The sequence below is a fragment of the Copadichromis virginalis genome, linkage group LG6 (genome assembly GCF_057382275.1).
Source record: "Copadichromis virginalis isolate Kocher_CV1m ecotype Utaka linkage group LG6, C_Virginalis_male_GT1.1, whole genome shotgun sequence".
NCBI classification, from domain to species: Eukaryota; Metazoa; Chordata; class Actinopteri; order Cichliformes; family Cichlidae; genus Copadichromis; species Copadichromis virginalis.
In genome coordinates, this window is record NC_140623.1 from 31,941,109 (window position 1) to 31,966,700 (window position 25,592).

General features: G+C 37.8%; 2 protein-coding genes across 5 annotated transcripts in view; both read left to right on the top strand.

Annotated features, from left to right (window-relative positions):
* Positions 1–19,147, top strand: part of pnpla6 (patatin-like phospholipase domain containing 6) — a 31,190-nt gene extending 12,043 nt beyond the window's left edge. The window contains exons 12-37 of one of the 4 annotated variants that reach the window (XM_085459886.1): positions 285–420; positions 979–1,047; positions 1,525–1,625; positions 1,978–2,157; positions 2,638–2,715; positions 2,897–3,102; positions 4,183–4,314; positions 4,477–4,600; positions 4,838–4,951; positions 5,054–5,129; positions 5,654–5,803; positions 5,960–6,023; positions 6,318–6,486; positions 6,610–6,792; positions 7,497–7,615; positions 7,884–8,040; positions 8,164–8,280; positions 8,390–8,459; positions 11,397–11,513; positions 13,220–13,336; positions 15,048–15,196; positions 15,534–15,686; positions 16,316–16,432; positions 16,559–16,646; positions 16,929–17,074; positions 17,421–19,147. In XM_085459886.1, the coding sequence (XP_085316012.1) occupies positions 285–420; positions 979–1,047; positions 1,525–1,625; positions 1,978–2,157; positions 2,638–2,715; positions 2,897–3,102; positions 4,183–4,314; positions 4,477–4,600; positions 4,838–4,951; positions 5,054–5,129; positions 5,654–5,803; positions 5,960–6,023; positions 6,318–6,486; positions 6,610–6,792; positions 7,497–7,615; positions 7,884–8,040; positions 8,164–8,280; positions 8,390–8,459; positions 11,397–11,513; positions 13,220–13,336; positions 15,048–15,196; positions 15,534–15,686; positions 16,316–16,432; positions 16,559–16,646; positions 16,929–17,074; positions 17,421–17,495 (3,207 nt within the window). In that variant the 3' untranslated portion in view covers positions 17,496–19,147. The remainder of the gene's footprint in view (positions 1–284; positions 421–978; positions 1,048–1,524; positions 1,626–1,977; positions 2,158–2,637; positions 2,716–2,896; positions 3,103–4,182; positions 4,315–4,476; positions 4,601–4,837; positions 4,952–5,053; positions 5,130–5,653; positions 5,804–5,959; positions 6,024–6,317; positions 6,487–6,609; positions 6,793–7,496; positions 7,616–7,883; positions 8,041–8,163; positions 8,281–8,389; positions 8,460–11,396; positions 11,514–13,219; positions 13,337–15,047; positions 15,197–15,533; positions 15,687–16,315; positions 16,433–16,558; positions 16,647–16,928; positions 17,075–17,420) is intronic. The other 3 variants (XM_085459887.1, XM_085459889.1, XM_085459888.1) reach the window with 3 other exon arrangements.
* Positions 19,148–20,894: 1,747 nt separating this feature from the next.
* Positions 20,895–25,392, top strand: LOC146708144 (ependymin-like). The gene is made up of 6 exons (XM_085460925.1): positions 20,895–21,039; positions 21,339–21,373; positions 22,613–22,747; positions 23,080–23,263; positions 23,684–23,771; positions 24,896–25,392. Exons 1-6 carry the CDS (start codon positions 20,895–20,897, stop codon positions 25,044–25,046), a joined length of 738 nt encoding a protein of 245 aa, XP_085317051.1. The 3' UTR covers positions 25,047–25,392.
* The last annotated feature ends 200 nt before the right edge of the window (positions 25,393–25,592 follow it).

Genomic DNA, 25,592 nt, shown 5'->3' on the forward strand with positions numbered 1-25,592 from the left:
TAAGACGAGGAGTAATGCGTGTTTGCCCATTCAAATGCTTTAAAATAGTCCACAGAATTCCTGTATGTTGATAGTTATCACTCAACCAGTAAAGTTACCGGTAACATAGATTCACAAGTGCTGTAACCCTTGTGACCTGGACCTCATAGTCCTCATACACATCCTGCTGTTTTCATGATTTCAGTGCCTAAATACTAATATCATGGTGTACTTTCCACCTTGTGAACACACACTCAAATTAATCATCTACCTCACTCTCATCCATACATTACTTGTTTTTACAGGAAATGCATCCCTCACGTCTGCCACCGCAGTCACCCCACCCTACTCGCACCAGTCCTGTACGCCATGGCAAACGCTTTGGCAGCCTGACGGTACCTGAGGAGCACCGAGAAGCAGCCGTTAAAGGTGAAACTCCAGGTAGGGTGTCAGCATACAGATTAAGTAACTCACAGTGTTAGAGAAGCTGAATCTTAGTTGAGGTGTACAGAGTTGCTTTAAAGCTTCATATGCAGGGTTCGTATGGGTGGCTGAAATCCTTGAAAATTCATAAATTTTAATATTGCCTTTTCAAGGTACGAAAAGTGCTTGAATTTCAGATGTGGTGCTTAAACGTGCTTGAAACTGTATTTCATTCACCACCGAATAGTTTTCTTATCAGATAGAGAAATAAAAGGAGTCGCAAAGTAAAATTTCCCTGCCTGGGCTGCCTCGCACCTCTGCATGTCAGTCTGTTTCAATGTGTGACCCCGCCCCTACATTTTACCTCTTACTGAGGTGATGCAAAGTGAAACATAAATTGTTTTGTTTTTTTGGCTATGTGCTGGAAAAGCTTGAAAATGGACCTTGAAAGTGCTTAAAAGTGCTTGAATTTGACCCCAAAAAATGCGTATGAACCCTGCATATGTCTTCTCCGGTGCTATTTTTGCTTTGGGGTGACTTAGAAATGCTTTAAATCGTATTTATTTTTCACAACAGGAGAACAAGGGAAGGATGGAACAGTGCCAACTCTTAGCAGGACAATCTCAATGCCTGTAGACATTGCTGGTGAGGGATCTTTCTCTTGTACTGACAGATTATATTGTCTTACTGTTCTTTAGTTTTGCTGAAAGTCAGACACTTTCTTCCAGTGCAGTGTGATATTTTAAACATGTTTTAATGTAGAATGATTACTGAGAAGCCAGCAGAGAATGGGTAGCCGAAGTGTTACACTGATACCACAAACCGTTCAGCTCATCCATCTACAATATGCTATGCACACCTAATGTATACTGCTCATATTAAAAAGTTTGCCTATTGCCCACTTTAACATATATGACCAGTTGTTAATGTTACTGTTTTAGAAACACTTGTATTTGTAAGAAATGTATTTTAACAGTGCAGGTAAATAAGCAGGCAAAACCTTTTAAAAAAATGACAATATATTTTGCCTTTTGCTTGCGCCATCACATTTTCATTTGTTCTTTTTAAACATAGATCGACCTAAGAATAATTAAACCACTTAAATGTTGACCTTTTAAACAGGTGTACAGAAAAGTCTAAGATCAGACTTTGACATGGCGTATGAAAGAGGACGGATTTCTGTCTCGGCAGAGGAAAGCAACACTCCACCCACTTATACTCGGGTCAGTACACTGCAGACTCTCAGGACAAAAATGAGAAAAGATATAAACCCTCCTTATATGTATACATTACATTGGTTAATTACTTAAAGAAAACAGAAGTATTTTAGAATGGAGAATAGTATAGACCACAGTTAATGAATAACAAAGAAGTAATTAATATATGATTCATAAGCCAAAAATATTTAAAGATAAGCTAAATATAAGATATTTGAGAAAGTGTGGAAAAAGAGTAGTGCTGTATCTCTGATAACGTTTTTTAGAATTAGAATTCCTGATTTAACAGCAGGAACACCTATTATAAATTGGCAAAGTATGCATATTACATTATGATTATTCTATTACATTATTACAGTCCATATCACAGGAACAGCGTGAGAGGAAGGTGACAGTAGATGAAGTTCCTTCAGGAATCTATCTGTATCCAGAGGAAGAGCCAGTTGTGGACAACATTTTTACACCCGTGTCAAATCGATCCAGTGCCGCTCTCTTTGAGGAAGGTCAGAAGGAGGTCCTAAAGCTTATGAGGATTGAGGTTCGTTTTACTTTTTTTGATTGTTCAAGGATAGTATTTTGCTGTTGTTCTATGCCGGTTTAAACTCCTACAGGCTGTGATCATAATACGACGAACAATTTGTTTTGACAAATAATGCAAGCAAATAGGTTTCCTTATGATTGACTGTTGCTTTAGAAAAAGAAAGAGTTACTGAGTCTGTGATGACAAAAAATAAACGCAAGAGTTCAGTGGTGCTTTAGGGGGTTGTGTAATTCACTTGATGCAATCTGTGCCTCTGTGCAGGTGTTGCTACATTTAAACTTTTAAAATAAATTTGTGTAACTAGATCAAAGTGCGAGTGAAGAAATAAATCATTGCCTGCAGCACGATCTTTCTCCGAGGCTCATCAAAGTGGAGTAAAAGCATTTCATTCACTGTCTTTTTCCACTTAGCTTTATCGTTTGTCACTGCCCAATAAATTTTTGACTTTTGCTTTGCTTTCTGCCTTTTGTTATGCAGGACCCATCTCTGTTAAACAGCAGAGTGACTCTGCACCATGCAAAAGCAGGAGCTGTGTTAGCAAGACAGGGAGACCAGGTATTTCACACATTCTGAAACCCTATGACCTTTTGAAAACTTACAAATTACTCTTTTAATTGCATTAATAAAGCAGAAATAGATTAGATGTAGTAAAGAAAGAAAGTACATTACTGCAGCAGTAAAAGTTATTTTTGTCTTTGTATTTCTTTTTTCCTCCTTCCTATTTTCACTTCAAAAGGACGTGAGTTTGCACTTTGTCCTGTCTGGTTGTCTGCACGTCTACCAGCGGATGATCGGCAAGCAGGAGGATGTCTGTCTGTTTGTCACCCATCCGGGAGAGATGGTGGGCCAGCTTGCTGTACTCACTGGAGAACCCCTTATATTTACCATCAAGGCTGTACGAGACTGTACTTATTTGAAGATCTCAAAGTCTGAATTCTATGAGTGAGTCTTACGGCTTTAGTGCGGATAAACTTTTAAGTGCAAGACATGCAAATAACTTTAGGTCACTTTCACTTATATTTAAGGTTATTCTAAATTACATTTTAAAAAATAAATTAACCTCCTAAGACCTGAACTCTTTCATGGCATGCATTTTTAATTTCTCTTTGCTATTTGGCTTTTTAGTGTTCGATAGAAAACTATTAAGTCACAATTGAGTAATAATGTGCAAAACTCTTTATTTGGTGTCTGAACACAGCAGCAAAACACAAAAGCAAAATGAGAAACAACAATTGTGCCTCTTTGAGCAATACGGCCCGTTTGAAAGCCATTTGAAAGAGCAAAATTTAGTATTGTGGTCTAGACAACCCAAAATGTGATGTCCCCATATGCAGATGTCAGGTCCCAGGAGGTTAATTTAAAAACGACATTTTTGTAAACCATCTGAAACAAATAAAAACTAATTAAAATACAATAAAAATATGGGAGAAATACCCTTAGTTTTAGCATCTGTTAATTTTATAAAATTTGTTATCACAACTTGCCGATGAGGCACCGATGGACATGTTGATTGAGAATTTGAATGCGATTCACCTGCTTTCAAAAACGCCTGCTTTTTTCTTCTTCTTTTTCTTTTTTTAATTATTATAATACGTGTGCTGATTTTCCTAAATTTTGCCTCTACCATTTGCGCTCCATACATTAATAATTAAAAACACTAAAACAACTGAAACTAATAAACACTAAACTAAAACTAAACATTTTCAAACAGTAAGAACTGAAATGAGCAAACCCACTCTGAAAGCTAACTGAAGCTAAATTGAGTTAAAAACAAAAACAAACATGCATACACATTTACACAAAGCTTGTATCACCTGAATAAATAAGAAAAAGCCAGCTTGTGAAATTCATACATACATCCAGAGAATATGAAAGCTTAAAATATAAAAAAGTAAACTTTTAGTATTCTTTTCTAAAGTAATCTCCCAGTTTTGAGTTATATCTCTCTACTTTTGACCATATTCCAGTGTGAATTATTCAGTATTTGTTCTCACTCTTTCTGTTATATGCTTCCCCCTGCAGGATCATGAGGGAGCAGCCCAGCGTGGTGCTGAGTGCAGCCCACACGGTTGCAATCCGGATGTCTCCTTTTGTCAGGCAGATGGACTTTGCCATTGATTGGATGGCTGTAGAAGCTGGCAGAGCCCTCTACAGGTACTCTGCTCTCGTCTTTACTTAGACAAAGAAATGAAAACAATCTTTGCATCTATGTGAAAACAATACTTGGTCATCCTGTTACATTTCTTATTATTCAGTCATAATTATAACGGTAAATGTAAAATATGCTTTTTCTTCCTGTAATCTACGCATCAACAGACAGGATGACAAGTCAGACTGCACCTACATTGTTCTGAATGGACGTCTGCGTTCAGTCATCCGTAAGGCGAACGGCAAGAAAGAACTGGTGGGGGAATACGGTAGAGGAGAACTCATTGGAGTGGTGAGAACAAGGCATTTTTGTCTCATCCTACCCATGTGTGAATAGATACTAGTTAGTAAAATAAGCTCAAGACTATTAAGTTAAAAACAGCTGTGGTCCTGAGCTAGGATTGGGACTAGAGCAGTGTGCTGCATTTTTCCACATCTGGAAAATTTCGATTAGATTTCTTCTCATTTCTTTTTTTTTTTTTTTTTTAAGTTTTAAGTGAGGGACTAATCCAATCTAACTATGTATCAGGTAGAGGCGCTGACCAAACAGCCAAGAGCCACAACGGTCCATGCTGTGAGAGACACTGAGCTGGTTAAACTGCCCGAGGGAACCCTTAACAACATCAAGCGACGATATCCACAGGTCTGTGACTTTGTCCTTGAAGTACTATTAAGTGGCTTTTTATGTTATTAATGTACTATAATAACATAGTTTCTTTTCAATTTTCTCTACTGTTGTGTTTAGGTGGTGACAAGGTTGATCCACTTGTTGGGTCAGAAGATTCTGGGAAATCTGCAGCAGGGTCGTGGGCCATTCTCTGGTAAGTCCAGTAAATTGAGGAGAAGAAAAAAACCAAAAAAAGATCAGGTGACCAGATTTAATGAAATGAGCATGCGCTAATGAGCAAGGTTGAGAACTAATGCAGAACCACATGAGACCATTATTCACTTTATTCAAAAATTAAATGGTATTCTAAATATTGCAGATGTTGCCGAGACATACACACATATACTACTGTTATTATTGCACGTCATCACTGGGACATGTGGTTGCACATACAGATTTAGTTTGTCATGCTAGTTTGATTAGTGTTGCTAAAGTTAGGAGTGTTATATTCTTTTCAGGGTAACGCCCCCCACGCCTGTGCAGGATGGCGTTATGCGTCACTCTGGTCATGTAGTTGAATGCTAATTTATCTTGACATAGTCTAGTTCATTTTGTCGATTCAAGTATTGACTAGTGAGGGCAGTAACACACACATGCGTGCTTCCTCACCAGCCAGCTGTGCTTTTACAGCCTTCAGTTTCTCATTCACTCCATTTGTTCACTGTTTTAATCTTTTAGGTTCAGCCCTCAGTCTTCCCAGCATGACAACAAGTGCTGATGTCACCAACCCAGCAAGCAACCTCTCCACTGTCGCAGTGCTGCCTGTTTGTGATGAAGTGCCAATCAATGCATTCAACCTAGAGCTCAGCCATGCACTTAGTGCCATTGGTAAACCCACACATTTCAGTTTTGTTCGTAAAAATCCTTTTTTTAGTGGGATTGCTTGACTTCTGTGTAGCTGTGTCTTTAAATTAAAGCAGGTCGACAAACAAACGCACAAGTTCTTTACTTTTTTGTGATATACAATTTGTTTGACTCTTGTAGGACCTACATTACTTTTAACCAGTGACATAATTAGAGAACGTCTGGGTGCTTCGGCTTTGGACAGGTCAGTCTGATAATCAAAGAATCTTGTCTGTATCACAAACCCTTTTTTCTTGTTGCTTGGGCTTTACTTGAAGCTATGCATTTAGTGTGTGTGTTATTTTTTCCTTACTTGTTTAGATGTTACTGAGTTTTGTATTTTTGTAGAGATAGGCATTGCAAATAAGTGCTATAAATGCTGTAGGCGTGGTTCGTGTTGCATACCTATAATGTATTAAAATGTAAACGAATTACTTCTGCTACTTTTCATACCTCCAAGTCGTTGTCTGTGTCTCTGCTTTTCTTCTCTATCCATCAGTATCCATGAGTATCGTCTCTCCGGCTGGCTGGCCCAGCAGGAGGACATCAATCGGATTGTCCTCTACCAGACAGACAACAGCATGACCCCATGGACACAGCGCTGCATCCGACAGGCTGACTGCATCCTCATTGTTGGTCTTGGGGACCAGGAACCTACACTAGGAGAAGTGTGTGTGTGTGTGTGTGTGTGTGTGTGTGTGTGTGTGTGTGTGTGTGTGTGTGGGAAAAGAGCTGGGAAGAGAAGAAATCTAATGGCAACAGATAACTTTAACTGTTTCGTCTTCCTTCAGTTGGAGCAGATGCTGGAAAACACAGCAGTGCGAGCTTTGAAACAGTTGGTCCTTTTGCACAGAGAAGATGGACCTGGACCTTCCAGGACAGTCGAGTGGCTCAACATGCGCAGCTGGTGCTCAGGGCATCTTCACCTCAAGTGTCCCCGGAGGGTCTTCTCCAGACGAGGTCCCAGCAAACTGGTACAGAGTCAATTTTTTTATAGGATTTTTAGATGCTTTCAGTTTATTTACATTTAGGGGTGGACAGAATGGCAGAGATATCAGTACCATAATTTCTAGAAGGTACAATATTCTAGGAGAATATAAAAGCCTTGTTTTGAATATTGAGTATGCTAGATTGATATTAACTACAGTCCACATGGGTTTGAGCCTCACATTTTAACAGTAAACAATACACAGTTCTCTGCTTTTTGCTAATTAGGGCACGTGCACACACATTACCCTTTCACATCTGCAGCTTTTCGCATTGTTAAATACTAGCCAGACCTCCTGACTCTCTTGAAGAGTAATTTCTTTTTCTGGCACTCCAGCCACAAGACACACCATTAGGATAGCTCTCACACTAAAACTTTTTGTAACTCGGTTACAGCTGCCAGTATGCACTTCATGTTGGAAACATCATAGAAGGTTTAGTTGGTAAAGCACTCCCCTGTCACTTTGGGGAGGCCTCACTGTTTTTTTTTTTTTGTTTTTTTTGGGGGGGGGGTTGTTGTTTTTTGCATCATTTCATTCATTAAAATGTTGTTTTTTTTAAAGCAACCTCATCCAGCCCTATTTACTGTTCAACATAACAGCAATTGTAATATTTTGATAATATTGTTACACATAATAAAATGTAACCCCTGTATTTATTTTTGTGTGTTTTTCTTCCTGTGCTTGTGCAGAGGGAGGTGTATGAGAAGGTATTTGAGAAAACGGCAGACAGACATAGTGACTTCTCTCGGCTGGCCCGAGTCCTCACTGGAAACAGCATTGCTCTCGTGCTTGGAGGTGGCGGTGCTAGGTGAGCAAAGTCGATGAGACTTTCTGCACCAATAAAGTTCACAAACGTTCAGCAGTACTAAACTAATGTGCAGTTAATGTCTGTGTGGTAATGTATGGAAGGATTTCTAATGTGGAAACACTATGCTGTGCCTGTATACAGAGTAAAGCAGCATTAGGAAAATGTGTCTGTCTTTTAGTCTAAAAGCCATTTCAAATACTGATGTTGTAAATGTACTCTGCATCGTGCGTACTTGCTTGTTTTCAGACAAATTGTCTCCCTCTTACAGAGGCTGCTCTCATGTCGGTGTAATTAAAGCTATGGAGGAAGCAGGGATTCCTATTGACATAGTGGGTGGAACCTCAATTGGCTCTTTCATCGGTGCCCTTTATGCAGAAGAAAGGAGTGCTGTTAGAACAAAACAGAGAGCAAGAGAGTGGTCTAAGGTAGAGCACACACATCTAGGACTATCAACGCAATCATTTTTTTGGTCATATCTGATGACAATTTAGTTTTTCACAAAAATCTGACAAACATCTACTAATTCCCTGCAATTCTTTGTTTAACAGGCAATGAATTCGGTGTTTAAAACAGTTCTGGATCTTACCTATCCCATCACCTCCATGTTCTCTGGCTCTGCCTTTAACACCAGCATCTATAAAGTGTTTCAGGACAAGCAAATAGAGGTGGGACTGTGGTACAAAATGTTTTTTCCCTATTGCAACAACATTGCCATAAGACAAGAGGGTTTTGTTTTTTTTCTATCATTAACTTTGAAATAAAATGTTTTCTCAGGACCTGTGGCTGCCGTACTTCAACGTCACCACTGACATCACGGCCTCAGCTATGCGTGTTCATCAGGATGGTAAGTGAGCGCTGTTCTAACCGCAGGGGTCGTTACCCCTGTAGCATTTTATTAGCTTAAAATTTAGTCGAGATTACTACAGTACGTTTGTATTTCACATTATGTTTACATGGAGTACATTTACTAAGATTTAAGAATAGTTCACATTCATGCATACATGTAAGTGGAAATGAACAGTTGCTTCTTTTTAAATTTAACCCAACTTAATCCATTTTTACTGCCCTGAATGACAGAAAACTAATGTGTGAAATTGGTTTCATATGTAATTAAATGGTTGCAGCAGTCAGTCAGAAATAATATGGTACAGTGATCAAAGCTCTTATCTAAGTGAATATACTGGCATGTTGTTCTACTCAGTCAAGTGTCACGAGGTACTAAAGGGATTATAATGTCTCGTATTCTCTAGATGGCAAATCTGTAAATGTTGTACGTTTAGGCTTAAGCTGATGCCACAAACAAGCATTTAGCTGGCTAATGCATTATGAGAGTGGCAGGATTGCATGTTCTCAGAAGTCTCAGATGTAAGGTTGGAGGTGGATGTACACCAAACTAAACTGAACTGGTGTGTTTGCAATCTCCACATAGACAAATACTAATATGGTGGATATATGTGTAGGTGGCAAATTGTATATTTGATTAAGGGGGGGAGGCTATGATGCTTCTCTGTACCTTCTCTCATATATAGGGACATAATTTCCAGTAATGAGGTCAGTACATGTAAAAGTCATCCCTGTGAGCCACTTCTTCTTTTGAACTGTAAATTATGCAAAACTACTAGAACAGCATCCAAGGCGTGCATCTGGAAATGGGCAAAACAGAGGCCTGCTTTTACTGTGTCCACTACCCGTGGGAGGATACTTAAAGTTATTCTGAAAGCAGGTTTAAGTTCCTCATATCAAAAATATATGAGACAGGGAGAAATACTAGATTGGATAATTAAAAATGTTTGAATATGTGATTACAGTGCAGTTATCAAAGGAACATGTAGCCTTTCGTTTGCAAACCCATTTATTTGTTCCTACAAAAAACATGCCAGTTTCAACCTTGTTTGGAGTATGCCTCCATTAAAGTGTTAGAAAGAGATTTTGCTAAGTATGTACAAAAGAAAGGACGTATGTTTTGATGCTTGTCTGTGTATTTGCTGAGATGTGTGTTCTTTTTGACTTGCTTAAAAATGCACCATCACTAACAATAGCCAAAATGAATCTCTGCAATCTAAAACAACTGTGTGTGGAAAAAACAACCCTCAAATCCAGTTTACCATTTTCTGTTTAATGCTCGTTTCTAATATTCAGTCTTGTACATTAAATGAAGTTATTGTAGTCTTTGATGTAAAATCAGTGTTTTGAATTATTAACTGGCTGATTGCTGGATTTGAGGAGTTCATAAGCTTTCAGGTCTCAGTCCTGCAGCTAAGCACGCTGAATGCTTATGTTTGCATCTTGGCATGTGGATGAACTAACTGCTAGAGTTACGCCTTCTTACTTGGTTTCATTGTTGCCATCTTTTGCCTCTTATCATGTGCCTACTTAAATTTCATTCTTTCTTTCTTCCTCTCTCTTCTATATCTGGATTTTCCTTTCTTACTATCGCCATGTGCTAATATAAAAAACAAACAAACCTGTAGCTTTTTCATTGTTTAGTGTCAATCCAATTTATGTTTAAAACTCCCCGAATTCACTTCATATATAACTTTATGTCTGGTCTTTCTGAGCATGGAGAGACATTACAGATATGCTCATTTATAGTTTACAACAAAGACAAAATAACCTGTGTAGTCACTCACCTCAGAATACTGAATCTTCTCCCATGTCAACATGTAGGATCCAGAACACTTTAACTTACCATTTACCGCATTGCCTTTTAGTGGTTTCCATCCCATGTTGCATCCATCACTCCTTCATCTCCATTCTGTGCTTTCTTTGGTTTTGGTTTTTTTGGTTTGCTTTTGTCCAGCATTTCTAGCTTGGTGCTATTGTGAATATGTCACTCTGAGTCACTGAAAGGAAATAATAACTGTCATTTTGATGGTTGTTGTAAGGCAGAGAGTTTGAATTACTTACTTTGGTTTTTATCCAGTGAGGAACACAGCCAAGGCACAAATTTAAGAATGATATGAAGCTAAATAGAAATTGCAAATCTTTTACAGAAAAATTACCTAGGATTTTTTTCCCTTTTTATATTTTTTAGAAGCTTTAGTTGGAGGCCTAAGACTCTCTGTCTGTCTCTCTTTCCTTGTTTCTGTCTGTTCATCTCATGTCTCTTACAGTTATCCCTTGTCTTCTTGTCTTTATCGCACCTTGCTGGATGAACCAGTCATCTAACAGTGCTAATACTATTTCTCTGACATGCTTAATGAACACATCAGATAGCATCACTGTTCTTTATTTTCTTTTCAAATTTGTTCTCTGATACTTTGTTCTTTCTCCTTCATTTTCTTTCATTTACATCACCACTGGCTTTTAATATTTATCCTAAAAATAAACTGTTCATGTCAGATCATATTCTGTTCCTTGAATTAAATTTTACTTCACAAATATTTTGATATCCTGTTAGTATTCTGAACAAAGCTCTGAGGTAACCTCTTTTCCCTCAAATAGTTACATTTAAAAGGTTATAGAGTACTCCTGCAGTTTAGCTCTCTATATAAAAGGTGGATCATATTAGAATTTGCAATATTTTCTTAAAATCACAGGCATATAAAAGTAATTTTGATGAGATTATACTCCCATTTCTCTTTTTAGCTACTTGCGGCTACTTTCAGTTTCCTCACTATCTTGCAGGCATTTCTTTCTCCATGTTCCTCTCTCTCTCTCTCTCTTTATTCTTCTCCTTTCTTTCTTTTACTCTCCTTCATATTTCTTTTACCCCATCTGTGATGTGGAGTCTGGCCCATATTTGATGTGTTGCTCCTTTTCCATCTCCATTTCCTGACAGGTTGTGTCTGGCGCTATGTTAGAGCCAGCGCCTCCTACACCCCCTATTTACCTCCCCTGTGCGACCCCAAGGATGGCCACTTGCTTGTGGATGGTTGCTATGTTAACAATGTCCCAGGTCAGATTTTAAACACCCGCTCACCAAAACCTCCCCCCTCCCGCCTCCATCCCCAAATCGACAATCAACCACCCAGCTACCCTCCTCTTCTTTCGTCTCCCTCCCAAGTTCTCAATGTAACTAACCCCACCTTGACTTGGTGGATATTGGGAGCCCATGGTTTGGAAGGAAAGACTACATCCTACATATATCTTAAAGCCCAGATTGCATCATACCGTCTCTCCCATTGACTTTGTTATTCACACAGAGAACACGTTTTATCCATTTAGCTTAGTGTCACCTAAAAAAAAAAATCACGAAACCCACTGAACTCCACTGTGTTTATTCAGTCTCAGGATTTCTCCATGCATGTTTGGATATCTGTCGGTCATAGAGAGCTGCATGATCATCAGGCTTCATCTGAACACATCTATTTGCTGAAACTCACACTTCTCCTATGACATTAAGGTTGAGGCATGTCTTCATGCACCACTGTACTTGGCTTTTTTTCTTTCTTCTTTGTCATTTTCAATTGAAGTCAACCTCAATTAATTTAGATGTTGGCAGATTTATCAGCTCGAGATCAAGTATAGAGAACAGACAGTATTCAGTGTTGAACTGACGAGATGGTGAACGGCTGCAATCTACATGAGATGTTGACATCACATGTAAATCACTGTGTGTTCCAATTCACCTAAATGTGTATGTCAAATGGACTGAAATGCAATTTGATTCCCTGCTTCTATTTTATTTCAGTCATCTCTGCCTACAGGAGCATGTTCAATCCCTCCTATCCAGCTGTTGTCCTCTCCCCTGGCTTTGCTTGCTTTTTTATGCATGCCAGTATGTTAGTTAAAGCCATCCCATCTATATATCTTTCATAAATATATATTGATGACAAATATCATTATTATTATTATTATTATTATTAGAAAATATGTGTTCTGGATCTTGCTGTTGCACATTGCACCTCTTATACACAGTCAACGAAGCCCTTAAAATGACAAACAATCAACAGGGATGAAAATCTGCAAGTGGTGTTTTTTCAGAAGTCACATTTCAGTAATGTAATTCTGTTCAAGCATTCACATATTCTCTATGCATAGTAGCACCCCTCACTTTTCTCTGTGGTGCTCCTTATCCTTCCAACCCATGCAGCACTTTGTCTGCTCCTGCCCTCTGCTGACACTGAGCTGTACTGCAGGACAGAGTAGGCTGGTTGCTTCCCTGTAATATTCACTCTGAAAAATCTCCAAACATTGTCACATCAACATCTACTACTGCTCCGTCCCTACACACAGTTGGCAATAGGAGTAAAATTGGATTCTACTGCTTTGGTTTATTCACTAACGTTGCAATAGGTCTGTAGATTTTGAGGAACTTATAAAGGAGGATCATATGCAGTGAAGCACTGTTTTTGGGACATAGTTTGGAGATGAAACAACCTTGATTCTCTGTGATGGTTGCCATTTACTTTTTTACCTTTTGCACAAGCCACACAGGATCTATGTGCAAGGTAATGAGGTTTGCAGTGGTTTACAGCAGAGTTTAAAGGTAGGCAGAACGACAGTCCTAGCCTTTGCAGGGATCGACTACCTTCTTTTGTCCGACCTCGCTCTGGTGTTTGGATTGCGGTCTGTGTCGACACTAATCTGAAACGTATAGCAAACATTATTGAGATGTTATCCCCCCCTTCCTCCTCCCTCCTTCCCTCCTTGGTGTGCCAGGCTCACTGTGGCGCTATGTACGGGCGAGCATGACCCTCTCAGGGTACCTGCCGCCTCTCTGCGACCCCAAAGATGGCAACTTGCTAATGGATGGTGGCTACATCAACAACCTGCCAGGCAAGTATAGGTGGTAACCCCCTGCTCCCCACCTCACCCCACCCCGAACCAATCCAGTCCTTAATTTCTATCCAACTCCTGTCTCCCAGAGGAGGGGGAAGGTGGGATGGTGATGGGGGGATGCTTTGAATGGTGGTTTTTAGGTTAGCAATATTAAGAGGTTGTGTTTTTAAGTAAGTGGATGAATGCTTAATGTTAACGGAGGAAAGTCCTGTGGTATTGCTGAGCTTTCCCCATCTGAATATTAAGCCGGTTCAAATTTTATATAATGAGAAAATTCAAATCAGTGGACTGAAAAGCCCAGATTAAAACAAACTATACTTTAAATCAATCGCTGAAGTAACCTGGTTTGCCAGATGGGGGAAGAAATGCAACGTTTAAAGTTTATTTAAATTTTATATAAATACAAGGCTTTTTCTACAACTAGGAAATATTGCATTAAACAGTGGGGATGTATTTGTATGTGAAGCAGCCTGGTGTCAGATAGGGATAGAATTAAAAATGTTGGAGAGAAGTTTCTAGTAAATATACATTTGAAGAAATGGAAACAAATCCTCTTCTGACATCAAAACCGCCATGCATAAGACGCCAGTCTGCTTTGAGATTACATTCTGATTCTTCTCATGTTGAAACTGTTGTATGATTGGCAATAATATTTTTAACAGGCTTGCAGCAAAATCTTAATTGGTATTATAATCATACAAATGTTCCACACATTTTCAAAATTAACTACTTCAGGCAAGTTTACATTAAAACAAACCCAAAAAGCTGCCTGGTGAGGTTTCTGTTTAAGCTGTAAGAATAAAACGTAAGTTTTTTTTGTCACGTGCTTTCAACAAGAGGAAAAATCAGTGGTGTGTGTTCAGACTCAGGGGAACAACTTTTTTTGTCTGCAGACTAGTAAATGGATGATCATTGCTTAAAAGCAACTGCACAGAGCCAAAGGTACATATTCCTGAAATGTTTGTGCGATGATGATGACAATTGAGATGCATACTACATAGTTTTCATTTTGATGTGGCGGTGAAAATTCCCCTGAGTCTGGGTTGATGTATTTATAATAAAAAAATATCCTCTGTACTGAAGAAACAGAACCATATTTCACAATGAGACTGGCCTATTGCAGTTTTCTGCTCTGCATTTAAATCATTTCTCATTGTGTCCCGGCTAATGCTTTGTGAAATATGGTGCTGCCTGGGCCCAAAAGATTGATCCAGTGGAAGGGAACTTTGTCAAATTAACATCCTGTGTTTGTTTGTTTCACTCTGCCTTCTGTGTAGCTGCTTTTAAAGTTGTTCTTGGGGTGCTGGATCAGTGTTTCAGGCTTGTGGGTTGTCTTCCACAGACTCAACACCACAAAAATGCCTACTATTGCAAAGCTCCTTTTAATAAGGGGATAAAAAAAAGGCCCTGCGCTATTTGGCCAGGAAATATGTATAGTTTACATATATACATCTCATTTAATTGGCTGTAAATTCTCTGAAGTGAGCTTACAACTTGTATGTCTTAAAAGTTTTGTGTTTTTGTGGTGTACGTCTGTTAGAACACTGAGCCTCTAAAAATGAAGGTTTCTGGAGGCAAACCTGAAACAAACTTATTAACACCGTATTTATTGTCTTATCATCTCTGCTGCCGGATTTTGTGACGCTATGGTCGTTCGTCTGCGTGATTGTGCTTGTGTGTGAAAAAACTGGTGTTAAACGTCTAACAGCGGACATTGCGAGGAACACGGGTGCCAGAACAGTCATTGCCATCGACGTGGGTAGTCAAGATGAGACTGACTTGTGTAACTATGGCGATTGCCTGTCGGGCTGGTGGTTGCTGTGGAAACGGATCAATCCCTGGGCAGAGAAAGTAAAGGTACTGGATGCAGGAGTTTTCCTGTCTTAGATTGGGCTAACATAAATGTCTTTTGTAACTGAGTAAGTGGAGTCCAACAATACTGGTTCCAAATGTTTCTATTTGGCTCGAGCTAAAACTTTCTTAGAGGGTGCCAAAATTTTTCTATGAAAGATTTTTCTGGGAAAAAGCCTTTTATGGGTTGGCAGTATGAGGCAGTGGTACCTTTTGAGTCCATCTGATCAATGTGTAGCATATCCAATTCTGCTATGGAATCAGCAGATTCATCTTTATTTATTTATTGTGAAATCTGGTAGTGTGTTGTCTGAATAAAGATCTATGATACTCCCTTCTGTAGGTGCCGGACATGGCAGAGATCCAGTCACGGTTGGCCTATGTGTCGTGCGTGCGACAGTTAGAAGTGGTTAAGAAGAGTGCCTACTGTGAGTACATCAGACCACCCATTGACCGCTTCAAGACCATGGACTTTGGCAAGTTTGATGAGATCTATGTGAGTTACTTACCCAGTATGGGGTTTTTAATTGCACAAAAATACACTTTATTTGTGTGAACCTGAAATCAGGCTACTTCCAAAATGGGTGTAATCTCTTTGAAGGGTGAGAATCTGAAAAACAAGTACGATCACACATCCTATCACTACACAATTGATTATACACCTCTAAGCATATATGGTTAAATATTTCCTAATACAAATGACAATAATAAAATCTAAACCCATCAAGTACAGTTGTGTAAATCCCTAGTCTCATATTATGGATCAGCTTTAAAATTCGTGTGTCTATCATCTGATTATTTGGGCAAAAAAGGGAGAAGTACTACTTTGGTTTCTGTTTATACTGGAAAACAATGTGGGCTTCTTTGAAAATGGAATCGACAGCTAATTTTTTAAATGTTTTTTTTAAGTAAAGCTACTAGCTTTAGATAGTATATTGCAACATAAGAAAAGCTATCACAGCTTTAATTAGTCAACTGTTGGTTTAACATCCCATAGTGCAAATATAAATGTTTATTATTACTCTAAATACACCACAGGATCCATCAGTGTTTCAGTCTGAATTTAAATCAGTTGGTCTGTTTCTAAACACTTACAGCTTTCATTTGAACTACTGTGTATTGCAGGATGTGGGCTTTCAGCACGGCAAGTTAGTGTTCACTGGCTGGGCTCGGGGTGACATCATCGAGAACATGCTGAAAGACCATCGTTCAGCCGACTACAATGACAGCAAGAGAACAGATGTGAGAAGGGCACATACGCACACTTAAACTATTAATCCTATCTTACATGGCTGCTGTAACTCGTGTCTTTAAAGGTGAACCTGCAAGTTCTATATGTAATACTAATAATAACATGTTGTCCATTAGTCCTACACGTGTCCAGGAGCTGACTTCACTGATCTTGCAGAGATTGTATCGAGGATAGAGCCAGTCCAAAGCTACCTTGCTGCAGAAGGTAAATAATTACTAATTCATTATTGTCTAGAAAGAGTTGCTCTTGATGTTTTGTTGGAATATATTTTCCTTCTGATGTAGAATAGTAAAGACAGAGCTTACAGCATTCTCCTTTGTGACAACGTACAATTCAATAAGTCTGATAAATAAGGAATTGTATCCTTGTCTCTTTTCTTGAATATAATAGGGGATGTTCCTGATATTTTATGAGTGCCACCTTAAATGGATGGGTCAGTCTCAATAATTTCTTTCTATAATATCTCCTCTAAATCTTTCTGATCAGCGGAGGAGTCGGACTGTCTGACAGAATATGAGGAAGATGGAATGGACACAGTAAGAGAGGAAGAAGGGGAGGAAGAGGAGGATGAAGCAGAGTACCCTGAAGACCACTCTCCTGGGGAGTGGGGACAGAATGGAGTTTTTCAGACGGTAACACTACAGTTTTAATTCTCTGAGCTCCAGCAACCAGTCTTTGCTCCAATGAAACAATAATAACTCACCTCTTTAGATGAAAAGCTCTCCAGCAAATCTTCAGACCCTTAAAATGCTTCAATGTTTATTACACTCCACATTACAAATAATACAATGAAACATACAGTCACCATACGCTTTATTATGTCAAACATGCTAGTACCAAGGTCCTGTAAACCTTCCTAAGACATTTTATGTTTGATATCTTGTGTCCAAGATGAGATTTTGTCAGGCGAGAAACGGAGGATCTCTTGGCATTAGATTTAAGTTACACCAAATGGTTAAAACACTGTCTTCTCTACAGGATGAGGAGAAATCTGTGAGGCAACGTCGGAAACTTGCCAGTGACTCCAACACCTCTGAAGTCTCAGACTGCTGACAGTCGGCCACGAAGGAGTAGGAGGATAAGACTAAGGGTCCATAAATTTTCAGTGTTAGATGTGGGCATCACACTCAGCCCTTGCATCTACTAAAAACTCAAAGTTTTCTTTCTGGAGCATAGCCACTTATTGTCTAAACTGCTGAATCTTCTTTGCATCAAGTGACTTTCTCCTGATTATGCGGTTTAAGAACAGGCTTTGAAAATTTACCCCACCCAGAATCTGTCTCTTCAGACACGTCAACTTTACTGTAATTCCAACCATAACAAAAACTGAGACTCTAAACTTCCATTTCAGCAACTGGAATCACCTGCATGTTCCTTCTGTTTCTCTAAATCTTTATGTACATCTTTAATGTCAGCACACCTTATCTGCACTGTGTCATTGATGATTTGACATACATAGTCCTCAGTTCTGATGTGTGCTTGTTCAGATGAGTGTGTGTGGGTTACCTGTGTGTTGGAGTGACTGGTACTGATGTGTAAAGCTGTGAATTGTTGAAATGGTAACTGGGCACTAAAAGGAAAAGTAGGGAGCATAGACAGAGCTGTAATTACTAATAATGTAATTATGTTAAGCTTATCCTAGATACCATGTAGAAAGTCAGTTAGGGAATGCTACAGGAAGAATGGCAAATTGTTATCACCAAAGTGGAGTGGTTGAATGAGCAGAAATATTTGTGAATTAATGCAGTGGACAGGTTTCAAAAATACATTATTGAGATAAAGCTGGGTGGATGGGGAGGAATATGGAGTGTGCGGTGAAAGTTAGGGATGAATGTGAGTGGACGACATTTTGTCTGTGTGCTAAAAATCTGCCGTTTGAGTTGTTTTTTTTGAGATGATGCCAGATAAAGACGATGCCTTTTCTACCAGAGTTCAACACACTCAGAATGAGCATGACTGTGGAGCGATCATTTGACTGAAACTAAACAACAAACAAGTTTGCGTCTGCCTATGCTTAGGCAAGGTCACACGCACAGTACTCAGGGTTCCTGCGTATGACTTGACATTTATGCCAATAGTGTCCTCTGGTGATAACAAGGTGTACGTGTGAGTGCATTGCAAATTTTGGAGTAATGATAATCTCCAAAACGAGCCAACATTATCTATAAAACCCTGACAATATCAACAGATTGTATGTGGATAATACGCAGAAATCCCGAGTAATCCTAAACCTCTAAATCACAGAAGTTCACCTAATATAATATTTAATTCATATGGACCTCTTGTAGAAACTGTAACAAGATTATATTAAAATACACAAAATGTTCATATTAATATATGTATATGAAGTGAGAATTTGTAAGTTGATGCTTTGCTGCAAACCAAGGGAACTTACACTGGAAAAAAAAGGGGTTTGTTCTTGTAACATCAGTTCAGTTATTATGGACAGCTGCCAGACTTGTTTTCGTTTTCTTTTATTTATACATGTCAACTAATTCATTTTTAAACTCGGAGACAGGATCGTATGTTGTTTTAATGAACTTGGCTTGAGCACTTTGCACTGAAATGTTTGAGTTTATTCCTTTTCTTTAAAGATGGTTGTTTTAATGATTGCCCTGAAACTTGAGATGCCAAGGGAATCTAAGGTATAAAAAAAGGTTAATATTTAATATGCATATTGAAAAATAAATATAATATGCATCCAATTATGTGTAACCTGTATTGTTTTTGTCTATCAAACTGTTTTTATGAGATTTACTTGTCTCACATCTGTCTACTAGCTGTGATTTTCAGCTTATTTTAAAAGGATACTGATTTTGGTCTACACCAGAAGTTTATTTGCGCATATATATATATATATATATATATATATATATATATATATATATATATATATATATATATATAGAGAGAGAGAGAGAGAGAGAGATCATATTTTTAAAAATTACTTTTAAGACTTTTTACAGATCTCACTGTTTGTGAACATAATTTTTAAGCAGATTCCCCAGACATCTTCCTCATTTATTTTTCAACAGGCATTTTAAGATCATTTAATCATGCTGTTATATTAATGCTACTTGTTATTTATATGAAATTTAGCACTGACAGTAACACACACAATGTATTTAATAGCTTCTGCTTTTTCACCCATTTCTCTTGGTAAAGTATTTGATAATCCTTCTTTATTTACCACTATGCATTCTGCTAATTTGAGAGTCAATTGTGTAAAGACAGATTTATATATATGATGAACATGCATATGCTGATATACATTTTTATTTTTTTCCCAAATCTCTTTCCACTGGAAATTGGCCTTGTGTGAACTGTAATGCCCTGAATAAAGGGGGTCATTTATCACACTCACTCACAGGTAAAAATAAATAATAATAACAAGTAAAAAATATATTTATTAAAGTGTCATTGTGGATTTTGTTATGTAGGGAAGAATAATAAGAAGGTGACCGTTAGAATTTCTGAACATTAGAGGAATATTTGAAATAATGACATTATTAATCAGCTACAGTTGGGCTACTGAAAAGTGGTGGCGATCATATTTGTTTTTATACAAATACTCAACACATAAAGTAAGCATTACTTTTTGTATTTTGGTTAATGTTGATGTATTAATCATTGTTGCCACTTGTGGTATTCAAAACCTAGAATGTCAGTGGGCAGATCACCTCAGCAGGATTGATAACCTATCATGCTTTTAGAGTATGCAAGTTAAAAACGTTAGTTTTTAAAGCCGGTGAGACCTTTGGTCTGTACTAACTGATGCTTTTAAGTGAGTCAGTTGTTTAATTTTTAGTTCCCCCGGTAGAAGTGCATAACCAAAGGATCCTGAAGAACTCGCCACAGTGTGACATTCAGATATGCTTTTGTCATCAAGGCTGAGAAATAAGCAGGTGGAGTTATTTAGAATAACATGGGAATATTTACATCTGCAGTTAAAAGATTGGAGCCATTTAGCCCATTAACTAATGATTTACAGGTAAATTTGTTTTTGAGAAAGGCACTAAATCTTCAGGTTTGAATAGCACAAACTGTAAGAAGACTTGCAACACATGCAATGCAAAATAATTATAGGTTAAGGATTAATTGTTTGCAATAACCTTCAAAAAGGGCTATACTATTAATGTTCATTTTTATTATTATTAACTTTTATCTTTCAGATTAAGGACCTTTTCTTTAATACTTTAATGACATTCTATACACCCCCTTTTTTTTTTTGCAAAAGATATGTAAATTTAAGATAAAATATAAGGCATATTAGAATAGCCTACTTGCATTTTATTTTCAGTTTAAGTCATGAGCTTTAGGCTTCAACATTAAAAACAGCCATGTCTTGTAAACTGTAAAGTACAACTGTTAATTATTTAGTGAAGTAGATAGTCCAGAAAACGCACAAGGACGTCACATGATGTGGGCACTGCCTCCTGTTAGCAGATTTATATGGAAGTGTTTCCTGAACCAGAGCGCTCACAGATTCTCCTGGTCCGGCGACTCTGCAACTTTCTCACCATGAACTTCATTAGTGTGCTGTCCTGCCTGAGCCTCTTGCTGGCAGTGGGTGTCGCCCAATACCCAAAACCCTGTGGTGAGTATGGACTTAGATGAACAAGATACTCAAACTGATGTCTATATCTGTGTTAAGAGACCTGCTAAATGTGCCTGAAACAGAAATATGAAAAAACTCAATTCATAATGTTAGAAAAGTTATTTTTACTCAGAGACACAGACATATTTTTTAATCTATCTTAAAAACCAGGTATAGTCAAACTAGGCTGCCAAGATTAATTTGTATAGTAAGCTAAGGTTCTCCAATGAGTATATTTATGCATTTAATTTTAGATTGTTATAACAAATGAAGCTTGACTTTGACTTTCTGTTCCACAGTCGTTCCAGAGCTGCTGAGTGGAGGGCTCACTGTGGTGAGTTCACTGATGTGCTCCACAGATAATCTTTAGGAACTTACTATATATCTCTATTGCTCTGATCAGTGTTAAGCAAACTTCTCTTGCATTTTATGCCAACTAAACCCTTTTCTGTTGGATGTAATATGTCCTTACATAATAGTATGATTATGCAGCAACAGAGCAGTTTTTTGTGCCTTAATATGTACGGATTAGGTTTTAACAGAGATGGAAAGTAATGAAGTCTAAATACTTCATTACTGTACTTAACTAGAATTTTCAGGTGTCTGTACTTTTCTTTAGTATTTATTTTTCTGACAACTTTTTATTTTTATTCCCTACATTTTTAAAAAATATCTGTACTTTCTAGTTCACGCATTTTCAAAAAAAGCTTGTTACCTTTGGTTTGTCGCACACTTGGTTTGCCTAACCCGCACTTCAGCATCTAGCCAAACACATGAGTGTGTGTGCAGTTTGTCACACAGAGTGTTGCTATTGACACTATATTGCAGTGGTATTGGATAAACTGGAAATGCAAAGTTTACATGTAAGTCCTCACTTTTGTAAATCAAATATTGGGTCTGTACGTGTGGCATTATATTTTTACATATTGTGAAACATGCTGCAAAACAATCTGAATGCATTATTTAAAGGTTTCATGAAAATACTCAGAAGTTTTGAAATGAATTTGAAATTAAGCTGATTGTGGCTGTATACAGTATAATATGAAGACAGCATAAACAGCTTACTGTCAGTATAAAGGATGGAAACCAGCCAGGACAACTTATGAAATAACTGCTGATGTATTGTTGAATTCAGCTGTGTAGATCCACAAAGACCAGGTCAGCTGATCAATAAGCTGAAGTTGAAGTACTTCAACTTGTACTGAAATATGTTTTAACATTAGTACCTGGGTTTTAGACATTAACTAGAGACAAGTTCAGGAATATATGTTTGAGACATTCACTTTCTCACATGCTCACAAGCCTCACAAGATGATATCATTTGCTTCAGATGAGTTCTCACAACTAGAAACACTTCATTTCATTGAGACAAAGATTTTGTTGCTTGGATGGACACATGATATCCAGTTTCTTGCTGTGAATCAATTAGACAGTTCTCTGTGCTTTTCTCAGTAGTGCAGTCAGACATCATACAAACTTTTGAACTAAAGACATAGCAGATTAAATATAATTTAATGACCATTAAGTAATGTTTAGGTCATTCATAAAACTGGCTTTTATCTCTCCTTTTCAGATGACTGGCGATGGACTCATCTCCTCAACGGGATTAATAACCTATGATGCTTTGGGACAGAGGATGCGAGTTAAAAACTTCGGAATTGGTGACAATCAGGACTTTGCTCTGGACCAGCTGATGCTTTTTAGAGAGGTAGTAAAGCCTCATTACACTGTTGATGTTTTGTGTTTTTTTTCCTTCATAATGATCCCTCCCACTTCAAAAAGTATCTAAATATCATTCAAATTACTCATTTCTTCTGTCTTACCTAACACATAAACAGAATTCCAATCTTTAGAATAAAAAAATAAATGAACGTAGTGTGACATTTGAAAAAATAAAATGAAAGTATAAAATGACAAAAACACACTGATATTTATGCAAACATATTATAAGACCGTGCTGGCTACAATACTACAGTGGCAGCATACAAGCCAAGATGTGAACAGGCAAAGAGCATTCACTCTCTTTGTTCATCCTTTCAGGGGGTCTATTACGAGTCCAACTGGAAAACACTCTCTTGCAAGAAGATGAAGCTGGATTCCTCCTTCATTCCCATGCAAGTTCCCCCTGATGCTAAACTGATGGGTCAGGTGTTCATGGGCTCCTCCTCCTCTTGGGGAATGGGTGTGCTAACCAACACCTGGTATGGCAGTCTTTCAGAAAATGGTAAGAAGAAGCAAAAATAAATGTGTTCTGTACTAATTCTAAGGCTGAAAGGCCATGAATACTACCACTAGTGCTATGTGCCATTTTCATTATTTTGGAAGACAAATTTTAATTTATTTTTGTGTAAATGTACACACTGATTGGTAATTTCAAGTAGACATTGTAGTAAAGGATTGGCAGTATGTTACAATAAACCTTTCTATCCTACTAGTTATTAGGTTAAGCCAATGTACTACTAAATGACCAAATTACCTTTGCCTGTGCATGCATGTCGAGCATAGTGACAAGAAGTGTAAATTCCTATTTATGACAAAATAAAAAGAAATAGTAGTGAATTTAGTAAATGTAAAATAACACTTTTTTTCCATTTATGCCACTCAGGTAGCCTGTTTACATATAACTTATACTGTATGTTTTCAGGCTTTTATTCAACTGTCTTTACTGAGATCGGCTGCATCCCTGTGTCCTTCACAAGCTATACTCCACAATCTGGGTGGCTCACTGTCAGGTAACTGTAAGAGAGTCTGTCTCGAATGTAAAGGGAAGGTATGTAGACAGACTCAGCAAAAAAAAGTTGAGTTATGAGAAAAGGGTAGATTAGATAAGATTTACAATATTCTACATGACATATGAAACTTAGACATAAATGAAATTCCATAAATTAATATATACTAACCAACATGACAGGCACACAACACACACAGCACACCTCTCCCCATCTGAAGCCTACACAGCCAATTAGTCCAGATATACCAATAGCTGGTAAGCCAGTAAAACTACAAAGCAACATGAACATCTGAGAAACACATAACACTCAGTAATTTATCACTAGCTCAATTTCATGGCTAAATGGTTCCCTATAAATAAATAATTAAAAATTCAATAAAAATTCAAATATTCTTAACAAATCCATTTAAAACAAGCCTTCCTACAGAAAGACCCCCCCCCCCTTCCCAACTTGGTTTGGCCCAGTGATGTCAACCATGACATCACCAGCACTATAAAAGTAACAAGATACTTGACCTGCATGGATCCTGGGGAAAAATTTTTTTAAAAATTGAACATTATAAAAGAAACTTGAAAATGTATGTGTGTGTATTTCCTTTAACTTGATCAACTGTTTTGATGTTAACCACAAATTTAACACACACACAAAGTGAAGCAATGTTACCTTAGGATTGGCAAACCACAGCAAATAAGCACAAGCAGACAAAACAATATAATGTTGTGTGTAAAATTAACACGCATAAGACAAATGGTGAGTGTTAAAGTGTGCAAATGCTCCACCCACTTTGTCGCAGTAATATAAAACTAAAACAGACAAAATGGAACAAAAACTGTGCTAATGATATTAAAAACAACTTCAGCAACCATTTTAGATTTGAGAGGGAATTTCTTTTTATTACAGTATGTCTAACAATATAATGCAAACACATATCATATTATTATATTATACAGTAGAAAACAGAATCATATGTATGAGAACCTGTTTTGGATTTTTGACCCTGAACCATGCAAAAGTTAAGACACTGAAGTGTTACGGTGTTCTATTCTCTGCTTTCCATCTGTAAATTTTGAATTTGATGTTGGTAACCTAGTCATACAAGTAAACTTGTATTTTTTTAATTTCAGCACCTTCAACTGGGTAATTGGCACCTCAAACCCTATGGACTACTTTCCTCCTGATTTCTGTGCCAACTCTGAACTGGAGGAAACAGAAACACCACATAATTTCTTCACTGTCATGGAGTCTCTGGCCATGAAGAGCAAGAGAATAGAGTAAACATCTTGAGCATCTTGAGAAAGATAATTACAGATAATTACAAATCCTGTCCCTCAGCAGAAATCCATATTTGACCTGAATGATTCAGTCATCATCATGAGATGATCACTGGATCATCATGTCATTTTAAAGTTACATTAACATGACATCCAGCAGAGTTGTCATCTGCAATTCACAGACCTTACCTTTGGATTGTAGGTAGAAAATGTAAATAAAAAAAATCTATATTATTAGAGTGAGAACTACAGATATGCAGTCAACACTACATAAAGGAGACCTTCAAATAACAGTTTTCAGATTTGCTTTGTCTTCTGTCTTTGTCATTATGTCAATAAAATTATTTGCACTTAAATGCTTGTGTGGAAAATGTTAATATAATATCGTGGCTCAAGAGTTGGGAGTTTGCCTTGTAATCGGAAGGTTGCCGGTTCGAGCCCCGGCTCCGACAGTCTCGGTCGTTGTGTCCTTGGGCAAGACACTTCACCCGTTGCCTACTGGTGGTGTTCAGAGGGCCCGGTAGTGCCAGTGTCCGGCAGCCTCGCCTCT